The sequence below is a fragment of the Pomacea canaliculata genome, linkage group LG13 (genome assembly GCF_003073045.1).
Source record: "Pomacea canaliculata isolate SZHN2017 linkage group LG13, ASM307304v1, whole genome shotgun sequence".
Lineage (NCBI taxonomy): Eukaryota > Metazoa > Mollusca > Gastropoda > Architaenioglossa > Ampullariidae > Pomacea > Pomacea canaliculata.
Genome location: NC_037602.1, coordinates 20,452,561 through 20,468,179, shown reverse-complemented (window position 1 = coordinate 20,468,179; position 15,619 = coordinate 20,452,561). Strand labels below are relative to the sequence as shown.

At 42.1% G+C, this 15,619-nt stretch overlaps 3 protein-coding genes across 4 annotated transcripts in view; all 3 read left to right on the top strand.

The window, feature by feature from the left end:
- Positions 1-296: 296 nt before the first annotated feature.
- On the top strand, positions 297-4,634 carry LOC112554179. Its single transcript, XM_025221811.1, has 2 exons — positions 297-392; positions 2,945-4,634. Exon 2 carries the CDS (start codon positions 3,408-3,410, stop codon positions 4,365-4,367), a length of 960 nt encoding a protein of 319 aa, XP_025077596.1. The 5' UTR covers positions 297-392; positions 2,945-3,407; the 3' UTR covers positions 4,368-4,634.
- A 6,970-nt stretch (positions 4,635-11,604) lies between these two features.
- LOC112553596 lies at positions 11,605-12,498 on the top strand. Its single transcript, XM_025220938.1, has one exon. It carries the CDS (start codon positions 11,605-11,607, stop codon positions 12,496-12,498), a length of 894 nt encoding a protein of 297 aa, XP_025076723.1.
- Positions 11,615-15,619, top strand: part of LOC112554247 — a 31,051-nt gene continuing 27,046 nt past the window's right edge. Inside the window, exon 1 of one of the 2 annotated variants that reach the window (XM_025221946.1) lies at positions 11,615-14,001. In XM_025221946.1, the coding sequence (XP_025077731.1) occupies positions 13,138-14,001 (864 nt within the window). In that variant the 5' untranslated portion in view covers positions 11,615-13,137. Of the gene's footprint in view, positions 14,149-15,619 lie in introns of both variants that reach the window. The other variant, XM_025221945.1, reaches the window with a different exon arrangement.

Sequence of the window (15,619 nt, the reverse complement as noted above, 5' to 3'; positions counted from 1 at the left end):
ATATTTTCCCCTGAACATTAGTAAAATAAAAATCAACCAAAAAATCACAAAGAATCAAAGTGGCGCGAACTACGTTGACCCGTTGTCAGCCGCGAGGCCCCGCGTGAAGCCACTTCCCTCCCGTCCCCGTGTCTCCTCGTCTGTCCACGTGGTTGTGACCCCTGGCACTGACTTATCTTACCTATTTTCTTTACTTTTTTTGTTTGTTTGTTTTATTCACACTTAATAAATAAATCCCCAGTTGTGATCTGCGTGGCACTCGGAGCGTGGAAGCGCTTGACTTCACAGTTGACAGCGCGAGCTGGAGTGCTTTGTGTGTTAGCACACTGAGAGCTGAGTATATATGTCAGAGTATGAAATGATATACCGGCAGTTGACGTGGCAAGCTTCAGGTATGTAACAATAGTTAGTGCTTACAATATTAACAACAGCGTTGTATTATCTCACAACATTTCTTGTTCTTTGGGGTTTTTTGCTTTTATTTGAATCAGGGTACTGTTTGCACAGAATCACGACTCCGTCAGTACCAGAAGAAGCAAGAAACACCTACCTTGATTATAACTCTCCACTTATTTCTTTGAATGTCTTAATTTATTCTGCTTAACTAATTTGTTTAAATCTTGTAATAATTTAAGTAAAACTTGACACAACGAATACACCCAACTCGCTGGTGTGGCCTCCACGTGCTTACCTAGCCACCCAACGTTCGCTACAAAAACCGTTGTACCATGTCACGTGACCATGACACCGTCCAGAGCACCAGACGGACAACAGGATGTCAAGTGTGGCAAGGTCCAGCAGAAAGGGAGTTGCCCTCATCCAGGTGGGACAAAAACTAAACAACTGAATGGTCTACTCCCCTTCATCGGGACCTCGCCAAGACAGCCAGCTTGATGTCGACATCCATGATACTCAGTGACGGCTAATAGACAGGATTCGGAGATTTGGGGAAAAAAATCATCAATGAGAAGACTTCGGCTACATGAAGAGTGTGGAGTCCAGACTGACCCCTGACCCTTCACTCTTGGCGGGAGGATCTCAAGGTGCCAGACAATGGCGGCCCAGGAGAAGAGACAGTGGAGACAGTGGAGAGGTGTTGTCAGGTGCCACTGGTCATCTCAGTCTTGTCAGGATTCACCATGAGATAATTTTGAGAATTAAAATCATCTGGCACTTTGCTTATTATCATAACGGAATGTATCTATAGTATAATAATCTAGCTCCTCGTCTTTGCAGCGTTTCTATGGGAACAGACTGTCTGAAGGACTGATCATTACATAGCATTCTTACCTTCCAACGATCGCCACATTCTAGTGACATTACGACCACATTCTGGTGACATTACGACCACATTATAGTGACATTAATATCACATTCTAGTGACATTACGACCACATTGTACTGACATTACAACCACATTGAAGCCAAGGTTTGTTACTTGAAAATATCAAAATAGTTTTTTTTCTGGTATCACTGAAGCAAGATAGAAAAAAAATGTCAGGAAAGAGCCAACATCTGATCTTATCTAGGCTACCACGTGAATCGCAAAAATCATCGGACAGAGGGCAGTCAAAACGCCCCTAGAATATTGAATATTCTTCTCCATCCAAGGCTTGCAGAAGGTGGCAAGAGGCTGCATGAGTCCAGACTACGGTCACAACAACAGTTGCAGCTGCTGTGGTGGCCAGGCTACAGTATTAATCAGTATTGACAATCAAGGTTTTCCTATTCAGTTGTGACTTCTGAGAACTCATTTTAATCAGGTTATTTTTACTTCCAAAGTTCTTTTGTCAGAATAGAAAGCAAGAAACATGGAATTTCACAGGCGACTCTCAGCTCAGGAGTTGATAAAATACCATGTGTCAGTAATTAACTTTTGATCATCTCAAGTACATAAAGGCTATATCTACAGCACCAGGATTCTGGTGTTTGTCATAGCATCATATCTACATATCTACATCATACCTGGTAGCGGCAGGATGCTGTGAAGATGCGTGTATTTCTAGCTTCTGCCATGTGCTGCCATCTCTCGATGGTCTGACTACAGTCCTTCCAACGTTCGCTCTCTCCAGTCGCATGAACTGTGTGTCTCTTACTTTTGAGCAGACCTTCAGTGTCTACTGTATATACACCTCTTCATCGCTATCACCATTGAAGTCCTGCTTATTTGACTGCATATTTCATTACAGAAATTCTGACTGTCGTGCTGCTCACAGGTTTTCTCTCATCTGCTTCAAGTCTAAACATCTTCTCTTTGACATCGCAGACAGATTTTTCTAGGGGACCGACACGAAATCATTTTTCAATTTTTTCATTTTTCAATCATTTTCAATTTTGGTAGCCGTGACCTTCCACTGTACTCACGATACTCTAAGTAGCAGTCACTGGGGATTGATGTTCCAGGAATATATGTATATATCTTCCACAATATCTCACAATATTCTCATTCAACAGGTGTTGCTCGGCCACCCGCTACATGTTAACTTCGTGTTACCTTCTGTGACAATACATCTACTAAACACCTGTACAGATTGTTAAGCTGAAGAAAACACCTGTATTTACAAAATATGAACATGTGTGATGAGAGTGAATACCTGGAGATTTGACAAAACAGGGACCAACGACACTAATGAATATTTCTAAAAAGCAGTTTTCCATTTGAATCATCAATCACATTCCCTTAGACACTAATGGTGTCATGGTGGCGCAACAAGGATGTTCACCAGTGTAAATAAATATAAATATGTAAACATTTGGACAAACGTCGGACTGGCAAAAAGAAATTATTGAAGTCGTTTGAGAAAGGTAGAGAAAGAGACGAATGCCAAACAGACCCAGACTGCATGAGGGACGGCAATAATTTTCGCTTTATTTGCACTAAACCTTCTTGAAGTATTGGAGTATTTTGGTAGTTGTATTAAAATATCTTTGTTTTAATCCACAGTACCTTGAGGTCTTGTCATCTTGTACAGAACGAAGTGGGGAAACATCACGACAAGCCCCGTTTCGGGAAAACAGACTGAAAAAAAACACCACAGAAGTCAGTGACCTGTGCGAAACGAGGACAAGCAATCATTCGGGATACAAAAAAAATTTTTAGAAATCATTTTTTAAAATCCGCGCTGTGTAACTAAGTCGGTTGTTGTTCTTGTTGTTGTTCTTGTTGTTGCTCATGTGAAAGCTAATCACAGACGGCTCTAGCCTCAAAACCCAAACATGAAACACGATGTGTCTTGAATCCTGGAACTGGAGACATTTTGAATGCCAGCGACACTAGAGCTCACATGGTGTTGACATCTGCATGTTGTGTTCTGCCATCTGTCTGGTCCTTGGTGAGCAAACGGGACATCACTCTTGTGACTTGTGTTTCAATCTTATCGTAGTCATTAAACACCTCAGTGTTCAAAATGTTTACCTTTATCAAACCTATGACAAAAAGTTTTTTTTTGAAAAGACCATTCTTGTACAACATATTTCCTCGAAGATTTTCACTCTTTAAGCTGATGTTGGTGGCTGTGATTGCATCCGCGGCATTTGTAATGCTGGGTGCATCGCTGGTCTCCCTTGGTTCCAGAGAATACTTTGCTGTCTCGAGACCAGTCACATCCTACCACAAAGTAACAAGTTTTGAAATTCTGAATGTGAAGTTGGATGAACAACTCAAGCCTTTCGAGCCCATGGTGACCGACAAGGAGGTGCGCATCTGTCAAGAGATCTTCGCCAACTTCTCGGAAGCCATGACAGAAGCGTCCTTGACCTTTTTCATCTACGGCGGCAGCCTTCTAGGCTCGTGGCGCCACCACAACCTGGTGCCGTGGGATGATGACTTGGATGTGGCTGTCCCCTTGAGCCAGAACGAGACAATGGCTGCCGTGCTCAACCGCCTCGCGCCGAACTATGTTCTTGATGTCAGACAAAAGAAAAGATGGAAGTTCTACTCCGCTCAGTCGATCCCCATCAGTCGGGTGACTTGGAGATGGCCGTTTCTGGACATCAACTTCTACGAGGGGAACAGCACACACATATGGGACCACGACAGAAATTACCGACCCTTCTTCATTCCCAAGGAAGAAGTGTTTCCGCTTTACAAGCGGCCGTTCATGGACATGATGCTCCCCGCGCCGAGGAGCCCGGAGTCCGTGCTGAAGCATTTCTATAAGATGGATTACTGCGCAGTCGGCTGGTACGACCACCATGATGAGAAAATGAATCACAACGCGAAGTCTGTCCGGTGTGAGGACCTGCAGCACGTCTTCCCCTTCGTCCAGCGCCAGCCTGCAGGAGGCGGCCATGTTGGTTGTAACGAGAGTCTTGTCTTCAAGGGAGATGTGCTGGCCTGGGTGGTGCTGAACACTACTCAGTGCTGAGCAAGTCTTCTGACAGTTATGTTTGTTTACAAATATCACATTTTTGCTCCATTCCATCTCTCTATCTAGTTTAAATGAACAGATTTTTCCTTGCTTAGGTTTGAAGCAGTGGTGTAAGAAATGAAAATATTGTTCTAGTGTTGGGATAGCGTGTTAAATATTTTCTCCTGTGTTTTTGTTATTCTTGATAGTAATAGTGGTAAACATGGTAGTAGTAGTAGTAGTAGTAGTAGTAGTAGTAGTAGTAGTAGTAGTAGTAGTAGTAGTAGTAGTAGTAGTAGCAGATGTAGCAATATTATTAATAGCAGTATAATTTAATAGTATTAATACAAACCTATTTATTAAGATCTTTTTTACTACCCCCTCTTAGTTACGACCCAAATATTTTTCACGGATGTGTTTCTCTACACAAACGCCATCTCTATTACAGCTTTTCTCCCGAGGTTGTGTCGAAAAAAATAATTACATTTTAAAGTAGACTTTTTCTGGTCGACCGCTTGCTTTTTATTACGATTTTCTGCAGAAATGATGTAAAATAAATTATGAACTGCTTCTTCACTTGGTTGCTGGTCCATACCATATCGCTCTAGTCACATCAACCAACTGTCTGAGTCCAGTTCACCCCATGAAGACCATCTTTTCCCAACACCCAAAGTCAAATCAGTCCTGGCCCAAAAGATGATTAACTCCGATGACAGGAGTAATTATTAAGTTTAAATATTACCACGTTGTTCAAAGAAGCTCAGCCACCATCAGACACCATCTTAATAAAAATGGCCGCTTGGCAAGACACATTCAGAGAAGAACCCATCCATGTATGGGTTTAGGCACCCGTTGCTGATAGCCGGGTAGAGTAGTATACGTGCCAAGCGAAATAACGGGGATCGAACCTCCGCACCTTCGGGTTTGGACGCCAGAGCCTCACTCGGCAATCTGCTGTCACGTTCACCGATAAAATTATTTTTCCATCGATTAAAGTAAAGAAAAGAAACTGTTTATAACATCCAGATGTCACATCAAGCGTGTCGTAATGCTGCGTGAATGTAATGAATAATATTGACAGTCACATCGACTGCTGTTCACATGATTCTATGTGTATATATGTGTGCCTGCGTCCGCGAGCGAAAAAGAATTTTTTTCTATTGTAAGGCGTCCATAGCTGTATAAATCGCCTTATGTAATGTTACAAACATGTTTTGCTGCCTGTCAATAAACTCAGTAAAAAAAATTGACCTCCGTCACAGCGACTAGGCAAGAAAGAAACCGTTTATATATAAAGCTGATGTTGGGCTCAGTATGATAAACAACACACGTGACTGGCTATGCTTTGTATTCCAAACGTACAGAACAGCAGACAGGTACACTACATCCCCAGACGACCATCAGATAGTGATGCTACATAGAAAGTAGACAGCTAGCACACAAAAGCTCGTTCAAGTTGTCTTTGCTCACCTGTCTTCCCTCAGTTCAAAGCAATAAAGGAGAGGAGCTGGTGACGGGTTGATCAGACAGGTAAATAGTTTATGTTCATACAGGTAGCACGTGGCTACGACTCGGCAGGCTTTACTTCGCTAGCATACTTACTTAGTGATAATCATGTCAATATTGTCATCATATTTACACAACATGTACAACATATGGTGGCTCTGGTGTTGGGGTTGGTTTTTTTTCAGCTATGTATGTTGTGCCGGGGAATGAGAAAGCAAAACTTTTGTTGCCAGTGTCAGGGTTTCATTAAATCTCTTCAATAGCAGCAAGTCTGTCAGTGCTCATATTTTGTGCGTGTGTGTGTTGGTGTGTATGTGTGTATGTGTGTGTGTGTGTGTGTGTGTGTGTGTGTGTGTGTGTGTGTGTGTGTGTGTGTGTGTGTGTTGGTGTGTGTTGGAGTGTATATGTTTGTGTGTGTGTGTGTGTGTGTGTTGGAGTGTATGTGTGTGTGTACACGTTCACAGTAAACATCAATCAGACGAATGGAAGTTTTTAAAATGCTGTCTCATACTATTCCTGTCTTAAAAGCAGACAAAATCCTCCAGATACATGGAGCTACTTGAGGGGAGAAAAAAAATATTTCCTCCTCTGATAAACACTTATATAACAGAAAATAAAAGTTTTCAAGCAACTGTTTTTTCCTAAAATAGCTACCACATCAACCTCAGTTACACCTTGCTTAAACACTTGTTTCTTGTGCCTACTGAGAAAAATCTGATTTTGTATTCATTTCACCCCTTGACAAAGTTCATTTCTGCAAGCCGAGGCGACCTCCGCCCCCTGTAGTAACGGCTGTAGGCACTGCTTGCATGTTGAGGGCAGAAGGGGGACCAGAGATACGCCCACAGGAGGGAAAACACCCACCTGAAGGAAGGAACAAGCCAGTCTGGTATAGAGAAAGAAACTTCACTTTTCTGGGTGGCTAGCTAGCGGGTGGCCGACAGGGTCGGTCTGGTAGAGATGTTAAAGTGTCCGCGGGACTTGGAATTAATAGTGAACTGTGAACTTTAACTGGTGAACTTGTGAACATTGGAATTATCACCATGAACAGTAAGAGAAGAGTCGCCAGAGAGATAAGTTTTAAGATTATGTCAATACTTGTAAACTATTCTTTTATATATCTGTACTCTTTTGTTTAATTATATTCTTGTAATTCGTATTGAAGTATCTTGATTGAGATCTTTAGTGAATGTTGTAATGAGGTGTGTGGGCGAATGTTAGATGAGTGTGTGCTACCAAAGGTATCCATTGCGCGGCAGGACCCACAGTTAGACCTCGACAGAGGTGTCTACTTACTTTTTGTCGAGTGCTTTCCATTGAAGAAAAAAAAAGCAAGGAATTCTAAATAAAGAATTCTTCATCACAACCGTTTCCCCTATCAATACCACCTATAGTTACAAACTATTTGCTATCATTAGTCACAAAACAGTATATATATAATTTATATATATAAATGCATTTGAATTCACAACACATTTCTTGAATTTTAAGGTCAACACACCAGGACAGTTATTATCACTTAAGTATAACTAACTGTAGTACAAATATATGAATACCATGATTAATCAAGATACAACACAAGACTGTGAGCTTGACTACAAAGCTTTAGGCTCATGCTACGAAATGTAGGAGTAAAGTAGTGGCACGTGATTAATCATACATCCCCTCCTCAGCAGCCCGCTGGTCACGTGGGCCCCTGCTCACACTTTCGCACCCTCGCAGATCCGCAGGAAGGCTTGGCCGCACCCGGGGTACAGCAGGGTCACGTGTCCACGTGCTGACAGGATGAGGGTGCAGGGTGGACGGGTGGACCGTTGGGGACCTTGACACAATGGCGGGCATAGATAGATGGCGTAGCGGGCGAGTGGAGATAAGAACGTAGACGATGAAGACAGAAGGAAAACAAGAGGAATGTGGCGAAGTGTGTAGAGAGCAGTCCCCGCCTCGACCCGGACATCACAATTGTAAATTCACAGGTGAAGCATCATGTCTTGCACTCAACATCTGAACATGGTTATTAAGATGTACAAATACTTTCACGACAGGTCGACAGGCCAACAAAGCACAGGAGGCACAACACCAACAGCAAAGCAAATCGCAGACACGCGACAAAAAGAATGTTTACAACACCGAATAACTGTCACCAAGGTGTGACTGCGACACGACAATCAAAGTACGAAAACTACAATGATAGTCGAAAATAGAGCGAGTGTGAATTTGCCATCCGTAGTTTTCTCCCCTTGTAAATTGTCATCATTCCGATAACAGACGTCGTTGTTATCTTACGAAGACAAGAGAAACAGCGTTTGAAAAACGATTCGAGAAAGTTAAAACAAAAATGAAATAATGAGTAAGAAGACGGAAAGTCGACAAAGTTGGTGTGACTATGTGGTTTCTCCTTCAGCCAGGCTGCCGTGTGCTACTTCACTCTCTCCATCATCACAGCTGAGGTGACTGTATGCTTCCCACCTTCACTCAAAGCCGGTGTTTGCAGTTTTTAAACTTCATGCCTGACCTGAGTGTCAAACTAACAGTGGATAATTGTGAGTATCTTACTGATTGGGTTTTTATAGGAAGGAGGGTGAGGTTGACTACTAATCTCCATCACAAAACGTTCAGATGTAATTAATGTAGGAACAGTCAGTCAGCCAAGCAATCAGACCATCAAGCCATCATATCAAAGAGGACCAAGAGAGCCCACGGGTGGGAAAGTAAACTCATGTTGACCCCGATCTCGCCATCCTGTACCTCAAGCTCTCATAAAACTCTTGGTGATCGTTTTTGATCAGATAGTTGTACACCAGCACTCAGTACTATACAACCAACTGCTGTGTTATTTTATAGGCATGTCATAAGATGGACAAACTGCTAATGTAGAAACGAATAACACGAAAACATAATTCACACGAGTAATGTGCCGATCATTGCTGTGTTCGCAACGCTTTGGTAAACATCACTGAGCCACCTTTCAGAGCAGTTATTAGCTATTTTAGGTATTATGTATCTGAACAAAAATTTCTCGTACTGGAAACCTCTGTAGGCATTTATCAAGAATATTATATCTTTATAAAGGCTCTGCAGGGGTCCACACGAAGAGCTTACCTTTGCCTCTGTGCAGTCTGTCACAGCACCGCTACCCAAGCATACGACAGGTATGCACTCTTCCTCACAATGAAACACCTGTTGGTGTGCTTGTCCTATTTGTTGGCTGTTGCACAACCTTGTATAATTGATAAAGATTAAGACCTTTAAGCTAAGCTACTCCTCAAACAGCATAGCTGTCACTCACTGAGTATTTCACACTGAATAGGTAGCTTCACGTTGGAGAAATACGAACCTGACCATTCCGTTTACACAGGTGAATACAACATCACGTCGACCATTTGGATTAAAATACTGGGGTGGATTCACCCCTAGGCTTTCCGAATGTTTCAGCTTGTTTACCTGCGAAAAGGTGTGGGAGATAAACTACATCAGTCGTAACAACTCCACCAGACTGGATGGTGGCATCATAGAGGATGACATGGATTTGCTTAATTTAGTGTGTCCTGATCCCAAACCTACCACTGTGCCTATCTTCGATAATTAAAACTTTACCAACACTTCTGTCTTCACTAGACTACACACAGTAATAGTATCGCCTGGAGAGGCGCAAGTTCTTGGTTGACTACAATGTGGTAGCATGGATCTGAACCTTGAACCCTCTTGGCACAGCACAAACATATAATTATTATTATAAAGACTGGTTAATAACTGAAGACTGATTACCACAGTGGGTGATGTTCTCTTTTTTATTATTGCGGATCTCAGGTAAACATTAGACTAAGAAACCTTTTGGAAAGGAGACAGCTTGAACTTTGTAGTATAATTAATGACAGAGACAGCTTGAACTTCGTAATATAATTAATGAAAGAGACAGCTTGAACTTTGTAATATAAGTAATGAAAATTACCTTCCCCTTGTTTCCTTGGCAAAGACACTATCGTGGCTCATCTTTTTACCTATTCACTTTGTTCTCTTTCTCTAACCTCTTTCTCTCCCTTAGATTTATCTGTCTGGGGCCTTCTAGATGTTGCAGGATGTATTTAGTGAAGACTTCCTCCTTTCAGCCAGTCACCTCTCTGTCTAAGGACTGATTGTTCCTACATTGGATTATTCTTATCTTAGTATCTTTAACAATCTAACAATCATGCCACTCCGTCACTCTCCTCACACCAACATCACTTAGCGACTCTGTTACTACTGAAAACAATCATACCTGTCTTAGGCAATAAGCTTTGCCACAGAGTACAGGCCCCACAAATCCCTTCTCGTTCCCATGCTGCTGTGCGGCTGTGAGATGTGAACTCTGCTCACTGAGGCGGAAAGAGGGATCCATGCAGGATCTGCTCAACACCTCCCGGGATCGTTCCAGGTGGAACAATGATGTCCTAATGTCCCAACAACGACGTTGACCAGTGTGAATAGATGTAAATATGTAATGTAAATATGTAATGTAAACATGGACGAACGTCGGACTGACAAGAGAACGACAGAGTTGTTTTGTAACACGAGTAAATGCGCTAACCATTCTTAAAGTATTGAATTATTTTGGTAGCTGCACTAATATATATATATATTCTAATCCACAGTGTCCAGAGGTCTTCTCATCTTCCACTGAAGGAAGTGTGGAACTTCACGACAAGCCTCGTCTCAAACTTAAAAATCCGCTCAAATAGATGGACCTTTGACAAACAAGGACAATCCTCATTCGAGACAAGAAATGTATAGACATCAGCACAAACAAACAAACAAACAAACAAACAAACAAACAAACAAACAAACAAACAAACAAACAAACAAACAAACAAAACTACACTGTGTAACCAAGCTGATAATTGTTGAAGCCCTGTGAAAGTTATCATGGACGGCCCAAGCCTCAAAACTTTAACTTTAATGTGTCGTGAGTCTTGGGACAGAAAAGAGAGGAATCTGCAGCCCTCGACAAGTGACATACTTTAAGGGCAACATCATGGCGCATTAAAGACGTTTTACCAGTTTAAATTTAGAGTTATAGGCATATAAAATACAAATATTTTCGTGAAAAGGCTTGGGAGAGACATATCCTTGCTTTATGAGAGACAACACAATCTCATTCTTGATGCGGCAGATTATTAAAACACTTTTATAACCACACTGAAACCTCACACTTGAATGGAGTGGAACCGGTTCTGTTTAGACTTTAATGTAGATAATACAGAATAAACCTGTGACCTGTAAGATACAAGTACAATCCGCAATGCGGGGTAGTACATTTAAAGAAGTCGATTTAAACGAATCTCTTCCTGTGTAACAAATGCCATTGTTGATGACTTCGGTGTGAAGAGACACACTTTGCATTGACGATGAATCGCCGAGACGAGAGAAAAAGTTTGAAAGCCAGAAATGTCAGTGATTTCAGTGTCAGTATTCACGTGGTCGTGTGAAGCAGTGTGATGTCGGACACAGTCTCACTGGTATTTCCATGTGATCGTCGTCCAAGGCATCCCAGCTCGGTGTTTCAAACGATTCCTTTCATCAACCACCAAAAATAGACCGTCGTCGTTCTTAAATAAACATTGCTGTTTCGAAAATGTCTTTCCAGTTTTTACGAAACATTGTGAAATCTAAATTTTTCTTCGTTCTTCCAGCTTTTATTACGATGGAACTTATTATTGTGATGTACACAGTGCTTGTCTCCTCGATATCAAAGGAAAACGTGCTTCCTTACATGGCGGTGAACGCCTCAAGGCAGGCAAAGCAACCGTCCGACACCCGAGACAGAAGCTTTCGATCATCCAACGACGGTGTGACCTCCGTGAACCACACCAACGGTCATGAAAATAGCACGTTAGACAGATCGTACCACAAAGTTACAAGTCTGAAAATTACCCACAATGCACTTGATGAAAGCCTCCAGCCATTTAAGACTGCGGTGACCGAGCAATACTTTGACATCTACCAGGAGATTCTGGCAAGCTTCTCGGAAGCCATGACCAACGCGTCCTTGATCTTCTTTCTCTATAGCGGAAGTCTGATGGGCTCGTGGCGCCACCACAGTATTGTTCCCTGGGATGATGATGTGGACGTGGCAATTTGGGACCAGGAGAAAGAGTTGGTGCTACAAGCTCTGAATCGCCTCCATCCCAACTTTTCTCTTGATGTCTCCACTCATTCGCGCTGGAAGTTCTACTCTGCTCGATCGACCGCCATCGACAGGGTATCTTGGAAATGGCCGTTTCTAGACATCAGTTTCTATCAAGAGAACAGCACCCATGTGTGGGATTGTGACCCATCATACAAGTCTTTTATCTTTCCGAGGGATGATATATTTCCGTTGTACGACCGACCTTTCATGGACATGATGCTGCCAGCGCCGAGAAACACTAAGACCGTGTTGGGTCTCACCTACATCCTGAAGGACTGCACCACAGGCTGGTACGACCACCGCCATGAGGTCGCCAAAGTGGAAAAGCAAGTGGCTGTACCTTGTGAGGACTTGCACCACGTCTTCCCCTTTGTCAACCGTCAGGCTCTGGGAGGCGGTCAGAATGGTTGTAACGAGAGCCTTACCCTAAATGGAACTGTACTGTCTTGGGTCGTGCTGGACTCTTCGCAATGTTGAGTAAGACTTCTGACAGTTATGTACACTACCTCAGTAAGCTGGAAATTAGAATACATCCTCTAGAAAATTGCTCTCGAAATATTCACGACCAAGTGAATTCGTAGCAACATCAGCTTCACTAATTTATACTGCAGCTGGGAAACTGTGGCAGAAAAGTGATCGTGTCAAAGCATAGCAGGCCGATGTTTATTAAACGAACTACAACAAACCTTTTCAGTCACTTCAGAACACTAGAAGAGGAATGTAAAAGAAACGCAAAATTTCTTAGGTGTCAGTAACTTGATATTTATATTCAATAATAATAATGAATTTTACTATAACTGGCTTCAATTTTTATAATTTCAGTCCTTAATAATTGGTCTGATTTTATTTTACAGCAATAGAGTTTATTATTGAAACACTTTCAGTAAAATGTCTGAAACTAATAACCTGTGAACTATGAGAACGACCCACCGCTTGGGACTGTAAAGTTTTAGAAATCAATTAAAAAAAGCAACATTCGTTGGCAAACCTAGACCAGTAGTAATGAGTGTTACGTGGACATAAATCAAGGAAGACACCGACCTGGAGGATGTGGCTCGGCTGTCACGTGAATCACGCAGTCACGAGGCTTAATTCCAGTCCCACCGCCACCTGTCGATGTTCATTACCTGTGTGTTCGTCTCGTGGGAAGCAGTGTGCTCGGTGCTTTGCGGGACTTGTGTTTCCATCTCATCACAGTGTAACTCATCAGACCAGGGTCCAGACGTCTGCTCCTGCTCTTATCTATCAACTACTGTTTCACTTTCTTTTGAAAGTGAAAACCACGGATACACAATGTGTCCTTCTTTTCGAAGTGTGTCACAGTTCAAACCGTTTTTAATACTTGCGGCTTTGATCACAGCAGAAACTGTTCTTCTTCTGCACACCATGTCTCTGTACAGACAAAGCCTTAGATCACCACCCTACACAGTGACCTCAACAAACCTGACCACTCAGTCTGATAATTTGATTGCAACAGGATTGTTTCATACTTTTATTACTCTCAAAACTCTCAATGTGAAACTGGATGAAAACCTCAAGCCACTACAGCCCAAGGTGGCAGAGCAGGATATGTTCCTTCTCCAGGAAATCGTCGCAACTTTCTCAATAGCAATGACTAAGGCGTCCTTGACCTTTTTCCTCTACAGTGGAAGTCTGCTGGGGTCGTGGCGCCACCACGGCCTGGTGCCCTGGGATGATGACTTGGATGTTGCTGTCCCGTCATGGCAGAAGGATGCCGTGGCTCACGTGTTGAATGGCCTCAAGCCGCACTTTCTTCTTGATGTCTCACAAGGAGTCAGATGGAAGCTCTTCTCCGCTCGGTCTCATGCTATCAGTAGGGTCACTTGGAAATGGCCGTTCCTGGACATCACATTCTACGAGGAGAACAGAACGCACATGTGGGACCAAGACCAACACTTCAGGGACTTCGTCTTTAACAAAGAAGACGTGCTTCCATTGTCTGAGCGTCCTTTCATGGACATGATGCTGCCTGCCCCGAGAAACACTAAAGCCGTACTGTCCACCACCTACAACCTTACCGTGTGTGCAACGTGGTGGTACGACCACCGTGAGGAGATGATGATTAGCAGTGAACCAAAGACAGTGTCCTGTGAACAGCTGCAGCAAGTCTTTCCGTTTGTCAGGCGCCAGGCTGCAGTAGGAGGCCATGGAGGTTGTAACGAGAGTCTCGTCTTAAATGGAAATGTGTTGGCGTGGGTGGTGCTGAGCGGAATGCAGTGCTAAGGTGGACTCTCTTGCCAGTTACTTTTGGAAAACGGATATGACATTCCCCTCCTTTCATTGTCTTTCTGCCCGATTTACTTGTAAATGTCTAGTCACGATAAAGCATTCTTGTCAATACTTCTGAGAAGCTACACTAAGATGTGGGTATAGTAGGCAATTTTAGTGTTCCTTTCTCTTGTTATGTTTGCTTCAGTCCAAAATCTATTGGCTTACTAAATCTTTTTTGTGCAAAGAAAATGTATTTGTTAAGTAAGAGTAATCATTATCTAGATGTCTAGCTTATATGTCTACAAGTCTATTTTCTCCCCCTAGATTCTTAACAATATGCAATTTTCTCACATCTATGGGAAGTAAGCAAGGCTTATAGAAGAAAGATTATTACAGAAGCACTGGGACCACATGTAATACAACTCTGGAATTAATGAAATGGCTGTCAATAGAAATATTGTCGACATAATTCAGATTTTACCAATAGTAGCAAGGGGAAATTTTAGTGTTTAGCAGGTTGAATAGAAAGTTGCAGACACGCACATTCCACACACGAAGCTGATCTACTAACGAAAACAAAACAGAAGCTGAGAACATGTTTCTCCTTCTCTCTCTCTCCAGTCAAGGGCCACAGCCTATTGAGCAAAGTCTGTGTAAGACTGCTACAACTCACCTAACTTTTGTTTTTGATATCCAATGGCTGTAAGGATGTTGTCTCTTTTAAGATGTAATGATTCTCCATGTGTGTGGTGTCTAGATGAATGATAATGGCGAATGGGCAGGGTTTGTATGTGTGTTTGTGTGTGGGAGAGATACAGAGATATTTATACTCACAAATGCTGTTTTGTCATAATGTACAGTTATATGTGGAGTTTCTGAGTACATGTGTGTATAGATGTTGAGAACTAGTCTTGATACTGTTTATTACTGGATTGTATGTACAGCAGTTTCAAGATAGGTAGTTACTTTGATAGATGTTCACACTCTAAGGTCGCTGGAGCTATGCTCTTAAAGCAATAAAGAATCAGTTATTCTCTGACATATACTAAAATACCTAATTTCTGAATCAGAAAGCTTCTAGCTTAGATTTTCATTTACCCTACTTGAACTCTCCAACTTTTCTCATTTATTTTAGGGAGCTACGCGAAACTAATCAATGGCCTCAGTACAATCCTTTAGTTCCTGCTATGTTCTGATGTAAGATAATGATGATTATTGTTTGTTGCTGTATATCTTACATAACTGAACTATTAAAAGTAATTTTTATTTATATTTACTTCACACTCAAGTTTATGAAGATGCTAAGAAGAAGAAGAATAACAATAATAATTGTTAACGCTTCATTTGAAATAAATTCAGGATATTT

Excerpts from the sequence above, each read along its gene's own strand:
- LOC112553596 (XM_025220938.1), top strand. The coding sequence starts at position 11,605 with ATGGCGGTGAACGCCTCAAGGCAGGCAAAGCAACCGTCCGACACCCGA.
- LOC112554179 (XM_025221811.1), top strand. The coding sequence starts at position 3,408 with ATGTTTACCTTTATCAAACCTATGACAAAAAGTTTTTTTTTGAAAAGA.